Source organism: Callospermophilus lateralis, chromosome 7 (genome assembly GCF_048772815.1).
Source record: "Callospermophilus lateralis isolate mCalLat2 chromosome 7, mCalLat2.hap1, whole genome shotgun sequence".
In the NCBI taxonomy this organism is placed as follows: domain Eukaryota; kingdom Metazoa; phylum Chordata; class Mammalia; order Rodentia; family Sciuridae; genus Callospermophilus; species Callospermophilus lateralis.
The window spans coordinates 8,219,575-8,243,131 of NC_135311.1; the positions used below are offsets into that span (position 1 = coordinate 8,219,575).

The 23,557-nt window shown below is 46.0% G+C and overlaps 1 protein-coding gene across 2 annotated transcripts; it reads left to right on the forward strand.

Moving 5' to 3' along the window:
• Positions 1 to 472: 472 nt before the first annotated feature.
• On the forward strand, positions 473 to 21,474 carry LOC143403940 (SLAM family member 5-like). Of its 2 annotated transcripts, none has more exons than XR_013091906.1 (6): positions 473 to 727; positions 14,673 to 15,056; positions 15,772 to 15,864; positions 16,732 to 18,400; positions 19,899 to 20,038; positions 20,540 to 21,474. XR_013091906.1 is itself a non-coding variant. In XM_076862284.1 (6 exons), exons 1-6 carry the CDS (start codon positions 658 to 660, stop codon positions 20,684 to 20,686), a joined length of 1,176 nt encoding a protein of 391 aa, XP_076718399.1. In that variant the 5' UTR covers positions 480 to 657; the 3' UTR covers positions 20,687 to 21,474. The 2 variants fall into 2 exon arrangements, 1 of the variants encoding a protein (XP_076718399.1); XM_076862284.1 differs by lacking the exon at positions 15,772 to 15,864 and having other exon boundaries at positions 480 to 727; positions 16,732 to 17,025; positions 18,260 to 18,400.
• Positions 21,475 to 23,557: the final 2,083 nt, after the last annotated feature.

The following is a 23,557-nucleotide window of genomic DNA, read 5'->3' on the forward strand; positions in this document are numbered from 1 at the left end:
GGCCCCCCTAACCCTTCCCCCACCCCACAATCTAAACAGTTCCAGAGGCCTGCAGAACAGAGGGAAGGGCTTGTCTTTGCCTGAGCACCAATAAGAGTGCAGAAGCCATGAGGCCTCTCCATCAAAGCTGAGTGCAAATATTTGGTGATTTCCACTCTCCATTACAGTTTGGTGTTTTTTTGACCACAGTTACTCTCGTAGGCAACTGACAGTTGAAGTTCTTGGAATATCAGAAAATAAATGAGCTATAGAATGGGATAAGTGCAGAGGAAAGCCATGAAACTCAGGAGGGCTCAGCTCAGGCTTGTAAGAGGGGGACTTCTGTGCTGGCCACAGGCTGGCATTGGGATCAGGGCTGCCTGGGCAGAGCTGTTCACCCAGTGGGTGTGGGCAGGAGTGTTTGCCTGAGACAAGCTGGCTCTGCCTGCAGGAGGGGGCTTGCCAACAGATGTCAGAGACCAGATGTCCACCCAGGCTCTGGTCGTTCGTACAGTTATTCTGCAATTTTTTAGGGCGAGTGAGGTTGCCTCTGTGAACTCTGGTGGGCTTCCTAATACTGGCTTGTGGCTCTGCCCTCAGAGCAGGGAAGCTCCTCCTCTTGCTGGTTCCTCTTTCGGATGTTTCCTCTGCAGCTGAAGAGGCGGGCAGGCAGCCGGGATGGGATACAGCTCACAGGACCCCCACCTCTGCTGGACCACCAGGCTCCTGGGAGTCATTAGTCTGCTCTGTGAGTAGCTGGGTTTCCTGGAAGGGAGGGCAGTTGGGGTCTGGGACAGATGGGACCCTTCAGTCCTGGGGGCTGTTAGACTCTGATGCCTTTGGGAAACAGAGAAAGCCGCACTGTTATAATTCACCAGTGCAGTGTGGGTAGAGCCCAGGATGAACGGAAAGAGCAAAATGGCCTTTTTGTGGTGAGGACCTGGGACCCTGGGCTCGGGCAGCCCTGGCTGCATGAGGGACCATAGCCAGGGACTGAGGCCACCTGGGCTGCAGCAGCAGGGAGGGGCTGGAGCTGCCTGGGGAGGGGGATGGAGACAGACCAAGAGCCTGTTCCTGGGGCACAGGGGCGAGGAGGCAGCACCCCAGCCTGGGCCCCCAGGGTCCTCAGGGCCTCCGTAGCTCTTCTGTGGAGGCCCCAACCAGAACCCTGGTGTCTGAGCTGGAGGAAGCTCCTCTGGTCTGTGCTCCTTCCCCCCACCCTGAAATGCCCCTGGCCTGGAGACCTCAGATGGAACCTTGCTTATCTCATCACTGTTCCTGGCAAAGCCCTGGAGAAACAGGAGGTGCTGTCAATTGAGGAAAGATTGAGCAAACTGAGCAGTATCTGGGGCTCCTGTGCATGGGATGTCATGGAGGCTAAGGAACAGTGCCCCACTGTTCTGTGAAGAATGTCCAGTTTCCATGAAGGAGATGCCTGGATTCTCCTCAGCAAGATCCAGGGAACCGAGCACCATGAAGCCCTTATTATATAAAAGGACAAGCAGCGGGATGGGGCTGGGGCTGGGGCTGGGGCTGGGGCTGGGGCTAGGGCTGGGGCTCAGTGGTAAAGCACTTGCCTAGCACGTGTGAGTCACTGGGTTTGATCCTCAGCACCAAATGAAAATAAAATAGAGGTTTTTGTGTCCACCTACAACTAAAAAAAAAAAGTAAAAACACAAATATTTAAACAACAACCAAAAGGTCAAGCTGCCTCTAAACCTGAGGGTGTCTACATACCACATGGCTATGGTTACATTGAACGTGTGGAAGGAAACAATGGAGGGTAACACAGGTTTCAGGAGCAGGTAAAATTGTGCAGGAAAATATGCCAGGGGAGAGAGGATGGGAGGTTAAACAGGGGCAGAAAAACACATTCTGAAAAACAGAAACTGAAAAAATACACTGATGGTGACGATGGGCCACATATCACATTTATGACATAATAGAATGTTTGTATGTAGAAGGAAATCAAAAGCTAACAAACATAACATGACCTACTGAATTGAATTTAGTGACACCTTTAAAAGTGTGGATTTTAGCTTTTTCAAATTGTACTTATTAGTGGGATTCATTGTAACATCATGTACATAAGATGATTTGTTCCAGATAATTCCCCAGTACTTCCTCTTTTTGTTCTGCCTCCCCCTCTTCCAACTTTTTCTACTGTTCTGGTCTCCTATTTTAATATATGAATATATTGTAATCATACATGAAAGTGGGATTCATTGTGGTATATTCATACATGCATAAGGCATAATTAGGTTCATTTTTCTTGTACTATTCTGTTGTGTTCCTTGACCAAACACTCAGGATCACTCCAGATGAACTGGGCTGCATGAAATCACCACACAGAGACAGAGAAATACCTTTTTCTTTGGCTCCTCTGAACTTAGGGGTCCTGGGGGAGATAGAGAGAGGGGGGGAGAGAGAGAGAGAGAGAGAGAGAGAGAGAGAGAGAGAGAGAGAAACATGATGAACACTTTTATTGAGAAGAAGCCATTCAAATTTGGCAAGAGGTCAGGTTTCAGGGGGCTGAGTCTAGCTTCATGATGTCCACTGTCAGCAGGTTGACCAGCATCTAGGGAGGCCATCTATGAGCTGTGTGGGGATCATGGAAGAGTGACCTAAGAAAAGACCAGAGTGAGGCCTGCCCAAACAGAGGGGCAATGTCAGTTCAGTCCACTTTGTGCGCTCAGTGCCCACAGTTTACATACACACAGCCCGTGGCTGGCTGGCCACACCTCCACACTCTCATCACTCAAGGCTAAGGGGCACTCAGTTCTATGTGACAGTTCCCTATATAGTCCCCCCCTTTTTTTTTTCTTAAAGAGAGAGTGGAGAGAGAGAGAGAGAGAGAGAGAGAGAGAGAGAGAGAGAGAGAGAATTTTTTAATATATATTTTTTAGTTTTTCGGCAGGCACAACATCTTTGTATGTGGTGCTGAGGATCGAACCCAGGCCGCATGCATGCCAGGCGAGCGCGCTACCGCTTGAGCCACATCCCCAGTCCCCCTTTTCTTTCTTTTTCTTTTTTTAAAGAAAGAGTGAGAGAGAGTGAGAAAGAGGGAGAGAGAGAGAGAGAGAGAGAGAGAGAGAGAGAGAGAGAGAGAGAGAATTTTAATATTTATTTTTTTTAGTATTTGGCGGACACAACATCTTTGTCTATATGTGGTGCTGAGAATCGATCCCGGGCCGCACGTATGCCAGGCGAGCGTGCTACCGCTTTAGCCACATCCCCAGCCCGCCCCCTTCTTAATTAAAAAAAAAAAAAAGGCAATTGGGGAATTATATCTTGCAGTCACTGGATTCTTGGTCCAAGGTCATCATGATCTATTATTGAAACACAAAAAGTTTTGTAGAAAACATATTATCTTAATAACATAATCAACCTGGAAGATCCTGGTTATTATTATTATTTTGCCAAACACTCATCAGGAGATTCTTAATCTGTTCCAAATTGCATGGGAAACATTGTGTTTGGCCATTGTAACATAACATTTTTAATTAGGATGGCATTTAAGCCTTTCCACAAACCATAGAGCTGAGGACTCATTTACAATGTTGATGACAGTGGCTTCTATTTTATTTTAATTTTTAATTTAGTGTTTTAATTTAGTATTTTAATTTAGTGTTAATTCTTTCATTATCACTTATCTGAGTATGAAGGATCTTGGAAGTAATTTAAGCTTGCATAGGTCTAGTTAATTAACATGCACTTGTTTCAAAGCCTGAACATTAACTACAGCACATTATAGCTCTGGAATATTAGCTAGCAATAGCCCGTGATACAATAAGATAAGTTGTATTCTTACAGGCTACAGGATATTCATCTTCCTTTTTCTTAATTCTCACATTTAAGGAGTCTATTAGGTCTGTCAGTAATATAAATATTTTCAAGGTAGAAGTCAAACATCAAAACATCCTTTTGGGTGCCATCTCGCTGAGGGTGATGGTATTATTACCAATAAACCTCCAGGGGTTACAGCATCCTTGCACAATCATGGTTGTCAACTCTGGGAGCCAGTCTAAAATATACCCAATATCTCTAGACACCTTATGTTGCACTGCGAAGACATTTGCATAATCTATCCTCTTAGCAAAGGTGTCAATTTCTACTGTAGAATGATTAGGGCAACAATACATTGGTGGATATTTTAATAAATAACTGACCTGTATAGGAAAAATCTATTTTATTAATCTTTCTGACAATTGTCTGGATAGGTCAATATAGTCTTCATCTCTAAGGGCCAGCATGATTGGCTGGTTTAAGTTTCTTATATGTGGTCTTTTCTCAAAAGATACTCCCGGACAGCCTGTTTACCATAGGATTAACATATAGGTCTAACTGACCATTATAGTCAGTACAGTTTATCTAGTTTCACTGATGGACTTTCCAGTCCCCTGCAATGTGTGTTAAAAGTGGACCTGAGAAATGGGCCCATAGAAGTTTCCTCATGGCTTTTACTTACCTGACACACTTGTGAAGCTGCATGGTTGTAAACTCTGCAGTTGGGAGGTTTACTTCCTGAGTCAGGTTTTTAAGTCATTTTCATGATATCAGGTTTCAACTCTATCTTTGGAAATCTGATTTAATTTACTGAATCATGTGCAGTAACAGTAAAGCTCTCAATATTACAATTAAGAAAAAATTTAAAAGTATTTGGTAAGATCTAATATGTGTCTGTGGGGTCCTGTTTTCCCCCTTTTCTTTATTTAAAAGGCTGGTATAAATCATAATATAATTAGTTTAAATTATAAGGAGCTCTCAGTCTCTTCTTGAGAGAAGATTTCATAATATCTCAGAATATTTTCCTTTAAATAGGTGTCTCAATTGTCCTTTTAGAAAATATGATTAAGGTTACTTCCCTCTGTGGGGAGTAGTATATAAATCTTACCATATTTTTAATGAATAATAGGTCCAGTCAAAGAACTTACATAATACCAATGAATTTCCAACAAGTTTTCCAACTTCCCTGTTCAAAACCCATGTACGACCTTAATTTGGAGAACATCAGTCCTAACAAAATGTTCTCTCAAATCTCACAACAATCCAACAAATAAAAGTTATATGCAAGAATCAGCTGTGTCTTTGAATCATCAAATTTGGTCTCCAGGGAGAATTGTCAAAATTGATATCTAAGTCAGCAGTTTAATATATTTAGTGTTTAATTAAGGATGTGAATTTAATCACTAAAAATATTCTTTGTCTTAAACAGTAAGAATCATTGGGAAATAAAGACCTTCCTTTAAGGAAATAAACTTAATATTTTAATAGGTTTTTATCATGTCAAAATATGGACAAAAATGTAAGCTCACATCAGTATAGTAAAATCAGGGGAATAGCCTGAAATAGCCTTGAATTAATCAGCTAAAATTTTTATAGTCAGTCCAGTATCTACATCACCTGTCTAGATAATCATATGAAGGTTTTCCTACATAGTAAAATACTTTTATCATTAAAATCTAGACTATAAAGTCCTTGTTTTACCCAAAGATGATTTCTGTTTTCTTCTGAGGACCTCTAATGTGTGTTTCCTTTCTGTTGAAGCAATTTCTTTTCCTTTTAGAATTTTTCCTGGTTATACTTTGGAATAATTTTTTGAAAACCTTAGAATCTAAACAAATTATTGTACCTTGGTAAGAAATATCTCAATGAAAGTACAGTTAAAGTCCGTGGATGTTTCTGTAGACAGAATATTTGTTTATTATTTTATAAAGTTTGTACAATAATTTGAGAGTTAGAGATTACTTGATGGTTGTTTTATCTCTTGAAAGCAAATTTATAGAAAAGTACATTTATTTCAAATATCTGTAACTAAAAAGCAGAGTATCAGATAAATGCATGTTATAGAAATATATAAATTTTGTGTTTTCTATTGAAGAAAAACAACTAGATAAATATATATTAGTTAAAAAATTAGACATATATGTTAATTACTTTATGGATTAACTATAGGTTATTCAAATATCTAGAAAATTATATAACATGAATAAGGGCATAACTTATAATTGTATAACTTTATGTAACCATGTGGTTCTTAATTTTGGATCCATTTCGATTTATTCTTTTTTTTTTTTTTTTAAATTTTAATATTTATTTTTTTTAGTTATCGGCTGACACAACATCTTTGTTTTGTATGTGGTGCTGAGGATCTAACCCGGGCCGCACGCATGCCAGGCAAGCGCGCTACCGCTTGAGCCACATCCCCAGCCCCTCGATTTATTCTTAACTAGGAGTGCATTCTTATTTGATGTTACGTGATGCAGCTAAAATAAGATCCTTGTGTATATTGTGTTTATTCATTTTTTTAAATTCATAGCTAGAATTGAAAAGAATAAGGATTTTTTTTGGTCATCACAGGAACATTACCGGCTTTGTTTCTGCCACAATCAAATGCATCCTCATAACCTTCAAAATTAGAAGCAAAATATAAAGAAGCATATGTATTTTTTATACTTGTTATATAGCTCTGTAGTTTTTCCTAATAGTGCTTGCTGCAGCGTGTGTTCTCCTATCTTTTGTATTTTCCCTTGCAGCACGTGGCACTTTAGAAGTGAGTTTAAATGCAGACGCCAGTGTTATTATCAGATCTTAAGGCAGTCTGCGTTTGGCACCCAGGCCAGGTTGTTTAAGGGTTAAAGGCACTGCTGGAGATGGGTCCAGTTACAGACCCCATAGGGCACAGGGGCTGAGTTACAGCCATTCTGATCTGATGGGACAAGAATGTAGCAAACATGTTCAGTATACAGTGAGTGTTCACAAAAATTATAGAAAAATAAAATCCACCTCTCTACAGGTAAAGAATCCTTGTATCAAATCTCATCACAAAATCTTTTTTTCCTGTTTCTTACTCTCCAAGCACAGACTTTTAGTACATAAACCCAAAAAATCTTTATCTAATATTTCAAAATATAAAGATTCACAAAAAACAATCCAAAAAAGTCCATAAAAGTGCTTTTCCCATGGGAGAGGACTGAACCTAACATATCCCATTAATCATCTTAATAATTTTTACATTTATTTAGGGTCCCTAGAATTACAAAAATAAGGTTTTCTTCTAAAGACAAAATATTCCCAAATATTAAAAAAGTTTAACATCACAGATTTCCCTTCTGTCTACTTTCTACAATTCAGCCCACAATACTCTGACATCCTAAGCACGCTTAACTTCTGGAGAGAAATTCCAAACCCACTAAATTTCTAAAAATCACACTGGAGTCACCTTACAGGCCACCGATTGTCGTGTTCTATGACTCAACACTCAGGGTCACTCCAGGTGAACTGGGCTGAGTGAAATAATTATTCAGAGACAGCGAAATACCTTTTTCTCTGGGTCCTGAGATGGCTCCTCTGACCTTAGGGACCTTTGGAAAGAGAGAGAGGGCTCCTGTGCTGAACCCTTTTATTGGGAAGAAGCCATTCAAATGAGGCAAGGGGTCAGGTTTCAGGGGGCTGAGTCTAGCTCACGTTGTCTGCTGTCAGAGGGTGGCCAGCATCTAGGGAGGCCATGGCCATCTATGAGCTGTGTGGGGATCATGGCAGAGTGAGCTAAGAAAAGACCAGAACGAGGCCCGCCCAAACAGAGGGGCAACATGGGTCCAGTCCACCTTGTGCGCTCAGAGCCCACAGGTCACACACACAGCCCGTGGCTGGCTGGCCACATCTCCACACTCTCCTCACTCAAGGACCAGGGGCTGTGGCAGCTCCCACACTATTCTTCCTCTTTACTTCTATCCTCCCTCTCCCTTGGCCTGACCTTTCCTCTAGCATTTTTCTTCTACTATTATGAAATACTGCACTTAAATTTTTTTTTTCTCTTGAACTTCTTCATGGGAGAGAAAATATTCAACCTTGACTTTCTGAATCTGGCTTATTTCACTTAGCATGATGTTCTCTAGTTCCTTTCATTTACCTGCAAATAACTTCATTTTACTTTTCATGGCTGAGTAAACCATGTGTTTGTCACACTTTTTAAATTTGTTGGTCTGTTGATGGACACCTTGGCTGGTTTCCTACCTTGGCTAATTGAAGTGTACCATCTATAGACATTGAAACCCATGTACTGCTATAGTATGCCGATTTCAGTTCTTTTGGATAACTTGGTGAAAGCTTTTACTATTATAGTAAAATAAACAAATAAACAAAAAACCAGCTACTAAGAGAACTTGCAAGGAATTATATGCAATTTAATGGATTAGAGGGCACTTGTGGAATAGGACATATTCAGTGAACAATGAACTTTGCAACTGTAAGGGGCTAGTACCCCATTTTAAATGGGCAACTGTTTGGCATCCAGTGGCACATCAATTAGTGTGTGGTACTTATGAATGGACAACTTTTTCTTTTTTTTTAAATGGACAACTTTTGTGAACAGCGAAGTGTAGACTTTCCCCATTCACAGTGCTGGGTAAATAAGAAGTATGCTAAATGGTGTAGTGTTTTCCTCAGTAGGCTCTGGGGTTGGAAAATTACAGAGGGAAAGAAAAAAGGAAAGGGAGGAAGAAAGATAAGGAAAGCAAGGAAGAGGGAGGGAAGGAGGGGGATTTGCAATCTGAATCCAGAGGGAGACAGTGACTCGCTCAAGGTCACACAGGAACTGGGAAGGTTGAAATGGCTGCCCCATAGGCCTGCCCTCCAGGGACCTGAATGGGACAAACCTGTTGCAGAGGAGCTTTGTAAGAGGCTCTTGGTGGAAGGAGCCTCACCCCTAAATTGCTCTGCATCCTTTCTGGAAGCCTGGAGTCCCACGGTTGCATTTTTCTTTGGTTTCTGGATTGTCCCCTGTTGTCTCAGCCTTGCTTCGGGGGAGAGATGGAGGTGAAGCAGTGATGGTGAGGGTGGTGGTGAACTTCCCTATTAAATCGCAAGCCCTTTCCCGCATGTGGTGGATGGGGAAGTGTGGAAGGGAAGGAGGGAACCTGAGGACAGCTAGTTTCACACTGGAATTTTCCAGAGACACTGGTGACTGCAGAGGGTGTGGTTCTGGAATTGTGGGGACTCCTCCTCATTGATAGCAACAGCATTTACTGAATGTCCCCGTCTGCAGGCAATGAGCTGGAGAAGGGCCTGGGTCACTATGGACCCCAGAGAGAGACACAGAGACAGTGGAGAGGTCATCAAGGAGGGTACTTAGGGCTTCATGCATCAGCTGACAGGGAACTGCTGTTTGCGTGAGAAGGAGGTGATAGGGACATGACGATATGACACACAGAGGAACCATGTTCTATGCCCACGGTTGCATTTTTAATTTTGTAGTATGAAGTTCACCCTCTACCTGGTAAAGCCCATGTGCTCCATGGCTCCTCTTTTCCTTGTTTAGGATGAGCATCTTCTGTAGGTCAGAGAGCTCCTGCTGCCTCCCCTCTCTGCCTCCCTTCTCTGTCTTGCTGATGTCACCCACCATTGGGCCTCAGGGGCAGATCCTCCCACAGGCTGAGGCTGACCCTCCTCTGTATTTGTGGTTCCCTCTTCTAGGAAGTGGGAGTCTGGCCAGGCTGGCTGTCCAACCCTGGGCTAGCCAGAAGTCTCAGCTGTGCTCGGCCACTCCAAGGACTCTGTCCCCTGCTCTCCTGTTCCACTCCCCTGGGGACCCCTGCTCTGTCACAGGAGGGGCGTGGACAGCTCCCCTCTGAAGCCCCTCCAGGGTGACCCAGGGCTTCCACTCACACAGGGCTTTCTGTGGCCACTGCAAGGCCTCTGCTCTGTCTCGTCCTGACCTGTCCTATCCTGTCACCTGACAGGGAGTCACAGCTGGGGAGCCCGTTTAGGCCTCCTTCAGGGAGGACACCCTGAGCTGTCCCTGTGGTCACTTCAGCCCCCAGGGAGGGAAGGAATCCTGCCCCTCAGCTCCTCCCTGACCTGGTCTTCCTGCCTCTGCTCTGAGGGGACCTCAGGGCTGCTGTCCTCAGTCTCCTGCCCAAGGACTCCCCCCTCACACCCTGTGCAGATGTGGTCTGCAAACCTCGCCCAGGAGGCCACGCTCCAGCTGTGCCCTTTAGACCAGCTGATGAGAGCCTCTGCCAGACCTTGAGGTTCCTGTTCAGCACAAAACACTGGCTTCCCTGGAGGACCCTCTTACAGTGCTGGAGGGGACACAGACACTGTGGTGACCACAATGACTCATCAAATCCCTGAGGATGGTCTGGAATACAGGCTGTCAGAGCACCCAATTGCGCTGTTTCCCCATGGGATAGCAGGCTGTTTCTCTGGGCACTGCATTAAATAGAGCACTTAATTTACTGACCACCACTGTACTGACACCCAGCAAGCGCCTGCTGTCCATGCACAGAGAAACCAACACTGCACCAGGTTTTGCAAGAAGAAAGAACTTCACAGTCGCTCCCCTGACAAGGAGAGAGGAGGCACACTCACTCTGTCTCCCCAGGGAGCAGGAAGGGACTTAAGGCAGGGATGAGAAACAGAAGGCTGGCTGGCTGGAGTCGGGAGTCTTGGTGGCATGGTCCACACCAGGTGCCCTGGGCCTGGTGGAACTTCTGGGTACTTTATAAGTGCACTGGTCTCTCTGACCCCATGCTCCCTCCTACAGCTGTGGCTGCACCCTGGCTTCCAACCCAGGTCCACAAGTCCCTGTTCTGGTTCCTCAGCTTCTCATCCTTGGAGACTTCTGGTTCCTCTGAGCTCTCTAGGTCTGCAGCTGCATCCTGAAAAAGCAACTTGCAAACAGTTTTTAGAAACAGGGAAGTTATGGTGTATGGCCCATTTTCACACCCAGAATTACATATTTAAATGTGTTAAACTCTGATTAGGCTGGATGACCACAGTGCTAAAGAGTACTTGTATTTTGCTTATTAATTAAAGAGGGGACCATAGGATGTCACAGCCCCTTCAAAGGGAGAATGAAGGGCACCTCTGCAGGCCAGTGGGAAGGTTGAGAGGCATTTATGAATAGATGCCCAGGCTCATAGGGCTGGAGTGTCTCTGGGCACACGTCATTTCCAGTGCTTACCTTGGGATGGGGCACAATTTGCTTTCATTTGAAAACTCCACAACTTGGATACTTGTTTTCAATGTAACATATGATACTTTTGTATTATAGAGCAACTCAAGAAGGGGAAGATGGGCAACCAGCATTAATAATATAAAATTTAAAATCTTCATTCAAGCATGGGATAACAAGTCCTTCCCTCTACCTTCCCACCCCCACTCCTGGATGCACAGGGGTCCTGTGGGGCTTGGTAATGGTGCCTGCATCACAGTAAATTTCCTTTTAAACTTGACTTTTATAAATAGGAAAGCCCTGGCTGGAACTTGACACCTACAGGCACCAAGGAGATTGAAGCCACAGGATGTCTGACTCCTGCATCCCATCCCTGTACTCAGGAGGAGACCTCCAAGAGGGGCAGCTGAACAGGAGGAAGGGACACCAGCCTGGAACTGGGAATGTGTGGTTCGGACCCGGGGTGCTGGTCCAGTAATGCCCATCATGATAACAACAGCAGCAAATGGGAACAGCACAGTTATTGAATACTGTGCCCAAAGCTCTTTCTGCTTAAATCCAAAGAAGAATTCACTGAAGTAAGCACCATCACTCCCATTTCACAGATGAGAAAACTGAAGCCAGAGAGGTTGAGTAACTGTTCAAGTTCACACAGCCAGAAGATGGGGGACCTAGACTAACTCTGACTTCACTGAGGTGAAGTCCAACCTTGTAACCACTCTTTTGTACCCCCCAGCTGTGGGCCCAGGCTGAAACCAACTTAATTTTGGTTGATTGAAACCTAACCTTAAATGTTGAAACCACAAAAAGAACTTGAAGAAAACTAGAAAAAATGAGAAACATACTTTTGAAGGGAGGGCTATCCTTTTAAGCAAGATATGAAACCAATAAGTACTAAAAAAAACTTTTGATACCTTTGACTTCATGAAATAACATTTTCGACTCCTGGGTAAAATAAACTGTAGTAGATTTAATGGAATTCTTACAAAATTCCAGTAAGATTTTTCACAGAAAAAAAAAATTCTCCAAAAAATTTGTATGGAATCAGAAAAGACCCCAAATAGCAAAAGCAAAAAGAATAAAACGGAATCTCACTCCCTGATTTGAAAATACAATGTTATTGAAATCGAAACAGCAGGGTAGTGGCACAAAAACAGATACACTGACCAATGGAAAAAGAAAAAATTCCATAAATAAACCCAGTGTTTAGAGTCAGTTGATGTGATGTTTGACAAATGTGCCAAGAATATACAACAGGGAAAGGACAGTGTCTTCAGTAAATGCATATGGGAAGATGGGAGGGATAGAGGAACTTTAGATAGGGCAAAGGGGAGGGAGGGGAAAGGAGGGGACATGGGGGTAGGAAAGATGGTGGAATGAGATGGACATCATTACCCTAAGAACATGGATGAAGATGAGAATGGTGTGACTCTACTTCGTGTACAACCAGAGATGAAAAATTGTGCTCTATATGTGTAATACAAATTGAATTGCATTCTGCTGTTTTATTTATATATATATATATCATATTAGAAAAAAAAATTTAAAAAGAGAAAAAAGCAACTCAAAATGGATAAAAGCCTTAATCATAAGGTTTGCAGCTCTAACACCTCTAGAAGAGGCATAAAGGAAAACTTCCATGAGCTTGGGTGGTGATGTCTTGACGAGGACTCCCAAGCACAGACATCAAAAGCAAAAATTGACCGAATTGCATTAAATTAAAGACCTTCTGCACAGTAAGGGAAACCACAGAGTGAAGAGATGGCCCATGTCTTAGGAGAGAATATTTGCAAAGCACACGTCTGAAATGGGGCCAAGAGCCCTGAATAAAGAACTAAGTAACTCGATAGAAGGAAACAGGTAACTTGATTTAAAGTTTAAACAGATTCTTCTCAAAGAAGAGAAATGAATAGCCAATGGATCTATGAAAAAATCCTCAACATCTCTGATCATCATGGAAATGAGAATTTTAAACAGGGAGATATCAGTCACATTGTTAGCATGGCTGTTATTACGATGATGGATGTTCATAAGCACTGGCAAAGACAGGCAGAAAATGAACCCTTAGACTCTGTTGGTGGGAATGTAAATTAGTGTCGCTATTTTGAAGAAATGGAAGGTCCTCCAAAACTAAAACCAAAACTCCTATATTATCCAGCTCCCCACTTCTGGGCCAAACATTGAAGCTGGCGTGTTCACTGAGACGCTGTTCCCAACAGCTAAGGTGTGGAAGCAGCCCAAGTGCCCGTGAATGGATGATTCCTTGGGAAAAGGAAATGTGGCGTTTGTACACTGGGCATGTTATAGGTACTCACAAGTGAGAGACGTGACACAAGGAGAAATCTGCAAATTTGGGGTGTGTACTGGGTGTGGCACACCCCAGTGGAGCCTGGGCTTCTGAAAGGAGGAACTGTCTGTCCTCAAGGACAAGATGGTTGGCTGCGCTTTCCCCTGGTGGTTAAATCCTACCTGGTCTCCAGAAGAAGAGAGGGTCCCCAGGTTCCCTGGGTCTGTGCTTGATGGGAGAGGAAGGGCTCAAGGAGGCCTACTGTCCAGGGCCGTGCAGGGGACAGCCACTAAGGAATAGTGACGGGGACTCCAGGGGCTGCTCAAGAAAGGTCTCTCTTGGTGGCTCGAGCGTGTACTCACCAACTGTTCCACTTGCTCCTCCACATCTTCATCATCATCTGGTCTCAAAATATGAAATACATTGGTCACCCTTGAGCTGCTGCAGGGAGAAAACAGGTGTGACTCTCTGTCCCCCTTCCCTGTGTGGGACCTTAGGAGGCTGAGAGGATGCGGTGGACTCCTCAGGCTCAGCTTTAAGGTGGTGGAGCCCACACTCATGCGTAACCCCGCCCTCACTGTCTCTTAATGTCCTACGAATGAGATGTGCATTTCCCTGTCCTAAGTCCCAGAGATTTATAACTGATTCCACACCACGACCAACACTATCTTGAGTGACTCACTTTCTAGAAGAAGGGGAAGGGGAAGCACCTTCAGGAACGTTTTAATCCCAGGGTCTTGCAGAAACAGATCAAGGTGTTTTCTGGGTGCCATCATCTTGAGGTTCCACTGGGAAGCTTCTGCTGGGAGCTCATCACAGTGGGACTGTGGACAGAATGCAGTTCCCGGTGGCGGCTGCCTGGAAGCTCAGTTCCTCACTAGCTATTGGCCAGGGCTGCCCTCAGGACCTTGCCACGTGGGTGTCTCTACGGGGCAGCTGTCAGTATGGCAGCTGGCCTCATCAGAGTGAGCAGGAGAAAGGCCGAGGACAGGGAGCAGGAGTGAGCCAGGAGGAACCTGTGCTCTGGTTGAAAATGGTTGTATTAAGTGACATCCCATCATTTTTGCTAGGTGCACACTCTTTGCGGGAGAGGATTACACATAGGTGTGAACACCAGAGGGATCCTTGAGTGACATTTTAGGAGCTGCCTCCTTCACTTACACACTCAGCATGTGCCAGACAGTGAGCTAGGTGCTTTCAATTCACAGTGTCATTTAGTTCATGTCACCATGTCAAGACAGATAAGGAAATGAAGGTTAGTCCAGTGAAGTAACCCACCCAGAAATAACTTCAGCAGAACCAGGACTTGATCCTAGAATTGGTTCCATTCACTATACAAGGCTCCTCCCTGGGTCAAGGAAGGGACCAGATGGGTTGATTAAGATGAAAATGTCTGTGTCACTTGTTCTCCTTGAGGAAATACCCATGTTCTCTTTCCCAATGCCCTAGGTGCCGGCAGCACTTTAGCCAAGAGTTCTGGAGCTCATGGTTCTGGGATTAAAGGTTTTAGAACCCACACTTATCTGAAGGTGATCCGGGGAGGTTCGGTCTTGTTGCAAGTGACCCAGGAGCCAGAGGATCCCAAGATAAAGGAGATCTCCTGGGGCTTCACCTCTGATTCAAACTCCACATACTTGCTGAGACTCCAGAATGGGAAGGAAGATCCACTGTGGTTCAGTCTCCAGGACAAGTACAAGCACAGGGTCCAGGTGCCCAGTATGTCATCCCTGAGGATTAACAATTTGACCTCACAGGACAGTGGGCAGTACTGGGCCCAGATCATGTGTCAGACGGGAAGAGAAATTAAAGCAGTTTTCCACCTCACTGTTTATGGTAAGTGACAGCCTCACCTAGTCCCAGGGCTGGGCTCCTTCCTTGAGTCTAGGAGGCTCTGAGACCCCATGCTGCAGGATTCTCCTCAGGCACCAACATGTCAGATATTCATCACAAACAGTAGAGCTGAGGTTTTATACCAGGGAGAAAAATCACATCTGTGTTTTGGGAGACAAAATGGAAATTTGGCCATTTTCTCAGTAACATTTCCTCCTCTTTGTAAGACTAAATTTACTTCTTTTGTGTATTAGTTTTCCTTTGCTGTTTTAACAATGCATAATCGTGGTTTAAAACAACACAAATGTGTATCCACAATATGCTGCAGGTGGAGGTCAGACATGGTTGTCACTGAGCTAAAATCCAAGTGTGGGCAGGGCTGCATTTTGTTCTGCAGGATCTAGAGGGGATCCTTTCCTGCCTTTCCTACTCTCCAGAGCTGCCAGCCTCCCTGGACTTGTGGTCCCCTCCTCTGCCTAAACTAGAAAGGGAGGGGGAGTCTCTCTTGCATCCCTCATACCTGCTCTTTTCCTTCCTTCTCCACTCTGCCTTTTTATATTTTGGTACCAGGAATTGAACCCTGGGGTGCTTAACCAATGACTCATACTCCCAGCCTTTTAAAAATGTCCTATATTTTTGAGTCAGTGTCCTTCTAAGTTGCTTAAGACCACATGAGGTTGCTGAGGCTGGCTTTGATCTTCAGATCTTCCTGTCTTAGCCTCCTGAGCTGCTGGGATTGGGGATGTGCACCACCATGCCTGACTCTTCTTCCACATTTAAGGGTTCTTGTGAGGACTCTGGGACTATCCAGGTAAACTTATTTAAAGCTCAGTTCTTTTTTTCATAACTTAGCATATTCACAGGTTCTGAGGATAAAGATGTGGAATCCACAGGTATCTAGTTCACCGATTCCAATCCTTGCAGGGAGTGGCCAATGAGAGGCCAGCCTCACTTCCACAGATCCCACAAATCCTGCTCTGCAAGCCTTGATAGGGTAGGAAAAGTGATGCTGCTGTACATGTCAGGAGATCCATTTTGCCAACTCTAGGGTCCCCACAGTCCCTCTCTGCCTAGGGCAGTCTCTCTGCAGAGAGTGGACTGCAGGTGCAGGTCCTGTGTGATTTCCAGACTGGCCTGTGGATCTGACCCTTCTCCCCAAGTCGGGAGCACACATTCAGTGTCTCGTTCTAACTGCCTGCGGAGCTGTGCTCTCTGTTGCAGCCAGGGTATCTCCCACAATGTCTCCTGTTTTGAGCTGAGCTTTCTGGGTCCTCCCAGAGCTGGCCTGGTGTCCTGCCCCAGTCTGGCTGTGCAGTCCCAGGCACTGTCTCAGCTGAAGACCCAGGACACAGGACCCTGGCCCCAGACAAGCTCTTCTGTCCCACGCTTCCTCCCCTTTAGGAAGACCCCTATCTTCTAGAAATAATCGTCCCTAAAACCTGGGATTCAGCATCATTTTCTCATGGGAAAAAAGTTAGACTTGCTTCATGTAGTGAGATCACATGAGCTTAATAAAGTGGCTGCTGTCACTTGTCAACATGTAGCTCTGAGGAAATTGTACTTTATTTGTAACGTGCTCCCAGCTTCCTCCTAGGGCTCCTGCCTCTGGTCAGTGAGACCCTGGAGGACAATGTGTGGCATGTGTGAGGCTCTCTCCTTTTGTCCCCTCCTTCCTCAGATCCTGTGCCCCTTGCCCAGATCCAGACCACGTCAGCGTCCATCACGCCCAGCTGGTGCAATGTCACTCTGGATTGTGGGACCCGAGAGGATGTAGAGGTCCTGAATGTAACCTGGGAGGTCCAGGGTCTCCCCAGTGAACTGGAGCAGAGAGGGGCCCCAGGACCCCCCAACCCCTGGACCCTGGCCCTGAGCCTGCCACTGAGGCAGCCCAATGTCAGCCTCACCTGTGTCCTCAGCAACCCAGTGGACCAGAAAAATGCCACCTCTCAGCTCCTTGACCTCTGTAGCCCAGGTGAGTGCACCTGTAGGAGGGAGGGGCACAGGGAGGGGCTCAGGTGGCTCTGGAGCCCGAGGGTCCCTGGCTTTTTTGCTGCTGTGTTTATGAACAGCACTGCCTTCCCTTGGTCACTCCAATCCAGAAGTGTGGGGTGGCATCCAGCTCACGACTGTCTTTAAATATCCCTCACCTCCAGGCCCTTCCCCCTGGGCCAGGGGCAGCCTTCCAGGACCTATCCCACCCTGTCACCATGCCCTGTGTCCAGAGTCATCTTTGGAAAAACAGATCCGATTGTAGCCTTTGTCTGTGTCATCTCTGGGGTTGACCTCCACCTAGTCCCCATAGGATGTAGGGCTTAGGAGGTCCTGTGTCTCCGATGGTGGCCTCATCCACACAGGGACACAGCTACTTGCTGACCTTCCCTAACGTGTGAAGCCACTGCCGGCTCTGAAGGCACAGCCTCTTTAAGGAGCTGCCCACGGCCATCCCCCCTGAGTGGAAAGATCCCTTTCTGGGTCTAAGTCCACCCTGAGTGGGACACCATGAGGGCAGGGGACACATCCTTCTCTCCTCTTAGCCCAGGTGTCCAGCTCAGTTCTGGGCAGTTTGCGCCCAGTAGGTGTTTCACTGACCCCGAATGCCTGGGACCCGTGTGCACCCGTCCTCAGTCTTCCTCCAGGGGCTGCTGGAGGAGCCTGACTGGTCAGTGCAGTCACCACCCTTGGTCATGTGCCCCCCACCTCCACCCTGGAGTCTCAGAGGAAGTTCAACATGGCCCACCCAACCTCCTGGACTCACGTCTGCCTCCCTTGCCTCCCCACCTAGCCCTGCCTCCTGTGCTGTCCCTCCCCTGGGGGACGCTCCCGCCACACTGAGTATCTGTGAAACTCCTGCCGCTCCCCAGGCACAGGTGACTGTGCATGTCCTTGGGGGTCTCACTGGAGACCTTGGACATGGGTCAACCTCTAATGCAGTGAGATCCTTTACCTGGTGATTGAGAGCTTCTGTCTTTTCCTGGTGATGACTTGTTCACAGACCCCACCTTGCTCATCCCCGACCCCCCTGCTCCATGAAGGGCCTGGGCCACTGCTTGAATGAGTGGACCTGCCATGCCCTCCCTCTGCGGCTTCTGCACCAGGCCCCCCTGACACCTGGGCCTTCTCCACCTCCCCTGGCAATGGGTGTGTCAGCTCCTCTTCTGCTGTATCCTCTCTTAACTCTCTTGTTTTCTTAACTCTCTGGAAATGAGCGCCCACTGCTGGACACTCGAGAGGTGCCATAGGGGCCTTCCTGGCTGGGTTTTTCATCCTGGGAGTTGGAGTGTTCCTGTTCCTGTGGCACTTACGAGAGAAGGAGAAGAAGAAGAAGATGGAGATGGAGATGGAGAGAGGCAGGTTGCACTTACCTTTCTGGGTCCAGATGTCTCCCCTCTCCCCTTGGATCCTGGACTTCCTTCCTCCTGCATTTTAATGGCAGGAAGTGGCCTTGTAGAGGGGATGATGGGTGTAGCCACGATGGCCTTGGGTTCCTGGCTCTGTGTGTGAGTGTGTGTGTGTGAGAGAGAGAGAGTGTGAGTATGTGTTAGTGTATATAATTGTGTAAGAGTGTGTATGAGTGTAAGTGCATGTCTGTGTGAGTGTAAGTGTGTGTGTGAGTGCATGTGTGTTAGAGTGTGAGTGTGTGTGAGAGTGTGAGTGTGTGCCTGAGTGTGTATGTATGTAAGCATGTGGGTGTGTCTCTGTGTGTAGGGTTGTAGGTTTCCCTGGCACAGAATGAAGCTCCAGTGAGTGTGTGAATGTAAGTGCGTGTGTGAGAGTAAATGTGTGCATGTGTGTGAATGTGAGAGTGTGTGTGAAAGTGAGAGTGTGAGTGTGAGAGTGTAAGTATGATTGTGTGTTAGTGAGTATGAGTGTGAGCGTAAGTGTGTGAGTGTGTGTGAATATGAGTGTAAGTGTGTGAGAGTGTAATTATGAGTGTGTGAGTGTAAGTGTGTAAGAGTGTGTATGAGTTTAAGTGCATGTGTGAGTGTGAGTGTGAGAGTGTAAGTATGAGTGTGTGTTAGTGTGTGAGTGTGTGTTAGTGTGTGTTTGTGTGTGAGAGTGTAAGAGAATGTGAGTGTGTATATGACAATGTGTGTTAGTGTGTGTGTTAAAGTGTGTGAGTGTAAGTGCATGTGAGAGTGTGTGTGTATAAGTGCATGTGAGAATGTGTGTGTATGAGTGTAAGTGCATGTGTGTGAGTGCGTGTGTGTTAGATTGTGAGTGTGTGTGTTAGAATCAGTGTGTGTAAGTGAGTGTGAGTGTGTTGCAGTGAGTGTGTGAGTGTGTATTACAGTGTGTGAGTGTAAGAGTGAATGTGTGAGAGTGAGTGTGTGTGAAAGTGAGTGTGTGAGTGTGATAGTGTAAGTATGACTGTGTGTTTTAGTGTGTGACTGCGAGTGTGTGTGAGAGTGTGTGAGTGTAAGTGCATGTGTGAGAGTGTGTGTGTTTATGAGTGTGAGTGTGTGAGTGGGTGTGAGTGTGACAGTGAGTTGTAAAAGTGAGTGTTGTGAGTGTGAGAGTGAAGTATGATTGTGTTAGTGAGTGTGTGAGTGTGTGTGTGAGTGTGTGTATGTGAATATGAGTGTGTGTAAAAGTGTATGTGTGTAAGTGCATGTGTGAGAGTGTGTGAGAGTGTGTATTAGTATAAGTGCGTGTGTGGCTGTGAGTGTGTGAGTGTAAGAGTGTGTGAGAGTGTGAGTGCATGTTGGAGTGTGAGAGTGTGAGAGTGAGTGTGAGAGTGTGTTGGAGTGTGTGAGTGTGAGTGGAAGTGAGTGAGTGTGAGTGTGTGTATCTGAGTGTGTGTGAGTGTAAGTGTGTGAGTGTGTGTGTTTGTGTGTGTGTGTGTAGGGTTGGAGGTTTCACTGGCACAGAATCAAGCTCCAGTCTGTCAAGACTCAGATGCGGGATTGCCAGAGGACCCCAGGGCCAAGGACGATGCAGTCTATGCACAGCTGACGGCACAGGATTCTCAGAAGGGGAAGCGAAAGGTGAGAGCTGTGAGTGGTGACCAGCCAGGTCTCATGGCACCCAGCCCTGGGCTGCCTGCCCAAAGCCAGGTATCTGCTGTTCTGTCTCCACTGTATTTTTTTTTCTTTCCTTTTTACCTCTTTTTGTGATGAGAGTATTAAGAAAATTTATGGTTTGGTGTCATGGTTAATTTGAATTGTTTACTTGATTGGATTAAGAGATGCCAAGGAGGGGCTGGGGTTGTGGCTCAGCAGTAGAGCACTTCTGGGTTCACCCCTAGTACCTCCCATCCCCCTGGGGTTTAAATTTTTTAAATTTCAAGACATAATCTCACTGATTTGCTGAGGCTGACCTTGAACCTGCAATCCTCCTGCCTCAGCTTCCCAAGTCTTGGGACCACACATGTGCTCCCCCATCCCTGGCTTAAGCTATTCATGTTAATGGGCGTCAATTGTCTTCTGGTCTCTCTGGGCCACTCTATCCTCAAGCTGCTCTGAGAACCCTCTTTCTTGTATTCTCAGGATACTGATGACAAACATCTGGAAGGAAAGAGGCCATGCACCAGTGTTTACAGCGTGGTCCAGAGACCAGGCCAGGCCTTGAAGATGACTTATTTGGAGGAGGGAGGAGAACCCAGCACTAGGGAGACACCTGCACTCTGCACCTGACACCTGCGGATACCTACTTCCTCTGACTTCAGTCCAGCTCGAGGTGCCGCTGGTCTGCATGAGCCTGACCTGGGGGTCATCTCTACCTCTGTGGGCACATGTGGCCCTGTCACTTCTCCTGCCACCTTCCCAGCTGCCCTCACACTCAGAGCTCTCGTGCCATCCAGCCAGGGTTCTTCCTCTGTCACTGCTGTGGCTTCTGACCCCTCCCTTTCAGAAGCCTTCCCAAAGAGATCCTTGCCCGACTCTGCAGCTGGCAGAGCCTCGCCACCTCTGCTGCGTCCCTCTTGCCATTCTGAGACCCCAGGTCCAGGTGTGGGCACCGTGAAGAGGTGCTGACTTGCCCCAGCGGAGGGGGTGAAGATGGGTCCTGCCGCTGAATTGGGGCTGATGGAGGCAGCGTGGCGAGTGGGAGCCCAACTTCCTTTCTAGGTTTCCTTCCTTTCCTTGTGCAGGGTTTCTCTGGAGCTAAGTGTGTGTGTGTGTGTTGGGGGAGTTTCTTGTGCACATTACACACCAGGGCCAGAGTGGCCTTCCTGGATTCCTGTGCTAACCTGGACTTACGCCTCAAACTCCTGCAGACTCATCATCCCGTGGACTGGGAAGAGGAATCCATATTATTTCAGGTCCTTCTCAACTTTCTCTTTTCCTGAGAATGACCCTGGACTCCCCAGACTGAGGTTGCATTTTTTTTTCCTTTTTAAATGGCATATTATAATTTTATATGACAGTGAGACTTGCTATGTTATACTCATATGGGCAACAATAAAACAGCATAATTGAATCAATTTCATTCCCCTTTCCCTCCCCCTCCCCCTGATCCCCTTCTTCTATTCTGCTGGTCTCCCTTCTATTTTTTAAAATTTGTTCTAATTAGTTATAGATGGCAGTGGAATGCATGTTGACACATTGCACACAAATGGAGCACAACTTCTCATTCCTCTGGCTCTACATGGCATAGAGTCACATCATCATACATGTATCTATAGGGTCATACCGTCTGTCTCACTCTACCGTCCTCCCCATCCCCACAATCCCAATGGGGTTGCATTTTTTAATATTTATTTTTTAGTTGTAGTTGGTTGCAATACCTTTATTTTATTTCTTTATTTTTATGTGGTGCTGAGAATCGAACCCAGGCCCTCGCACTTGCTAGGTGAGCACTCCACTGCTGAGCCACAGCTCCAATGGGGTTGCCTTCTTAAGGAAACTGCTTCAGCTCTGCTCTTGGCCCAAGAAGGAAACACTTGGTTAACAGGGTGTGTCATGTTCCCTCCCTCCCCTTGGGGGCAGCTGGGTGAAGCTGTGGGAAGATCTGATACTGAGAAACTGATGTGACTCCATTTTTGAGAAACCAGCTTCTACCTCAAGGCCTGTCCAAGGAAGGGGGCGTGACCCTTGTCCTTGGAAAAACCCACAGAGCCTTTCTAGGCACATACCCAGCCTGCTGAGTTGTTTGTCTGCAAATAACAGGAGAGATCTGAGGTGCCAGGTGTCCTTGACTCAGTCAGGCTAGGTGAGGACCCATAGCAACCCCCCCAGCAACCACCAATCAGCATGAGACAGGGAAATACCTGGGATGCCAGATGACCCCCAAAGAGTTTATGGTGGCTGATAACATGTTGGGAAACCATGTAGTTTAGCACGTACACCCCTCGTGGCCTAAACCAATCAGTTCAAAGGAATCCCCCTCTTGTACTAACCTATCACCCCTACCCAACTTGTTCCCACCAGTGAATGTGCTAATCTGTCGGAGACCAGCTCCAACAGGGGGTCTCAGGAGACGAACGAATGGTGAGGAGTCGGCGAAAGAGGGGTGGAGAAACAATACAGACACCAAAGTGCAGGTGTTGATCCCAATCTTTACTTGTGAAGTTGATCATATATACTTTTCATTTTGGCAGGCTCACAGTACTTTGTGGTTACAAAACAGGAATCATTATTCAAAGAAACAAAATATTACCTAGCTACAATTAGAATAGAAGAATGTATCTTGGCTTATGCATAAGCAAGCATTTGTACTTTCAGTTTGCGTTTTGCTTTGAGCTGTTTCTGCTTAGTTAACTTTTAATAATAGTTAGAAATGTCCCAAAATATTGGCCTATACCTTGACTATTCTTTCTTGACTTACTGACTGGAACCAGTGCCATGGTTATGGCAAGTGTTTGACTTGTTATTAATTTTAATCAAACAAGAGTAAGAGCACAAACCATTGTGCACAGGAACAAGAACAAGTTGCCCAGTACTAAGCACTAATCTGTCTTCTTAACATTAATTCTTCTTCTCTAGATTTTAATTTAATTTATCAAAAACTTCCTTGACAGGAATACAGGGAGTTTTTCATTAGACATTAACCATTTACGCTCCACAGCTGAATCATTGCATTTAGAGCAAACAGATCTATTCTTTAGAAGTAGTTGCATTAATTGGGAAAGTCATGTTTTTTCCTTCATACTTAATGATCATATGAGAAGTCGCAACTATACTTATTAAAGGAATACAAAAACAAATCAGCCAATTCCCAGAAACATACTGCGCTCCTCCAGAGGATGGACGCCTTGCGCCATCCACCTCAGTAGGGCCTTGCCATTGCCTGAGTCAGGGGAGGGGCGCAGCACTAATCAATGTTAAGAGTTGTTGTTTGACTTTCCCACGCTATGGAATTATTTGCTGTGTGATGTTGTGATGCATAGAGTATCCCCCCAAAACCTATAAAATCTCTTGAATAAAGGACCGTGACTCACTCCCTAGGACCGCTGCATCAGGAATGGTTGTGAGTCCAGGCTCGAGCTTGCAATAAAGACCCTTGTGTGATTGCATCGGATTCAGCTCCTGGAGGTCCACTGGGGTCCCAAGAATCTGGCATAACAA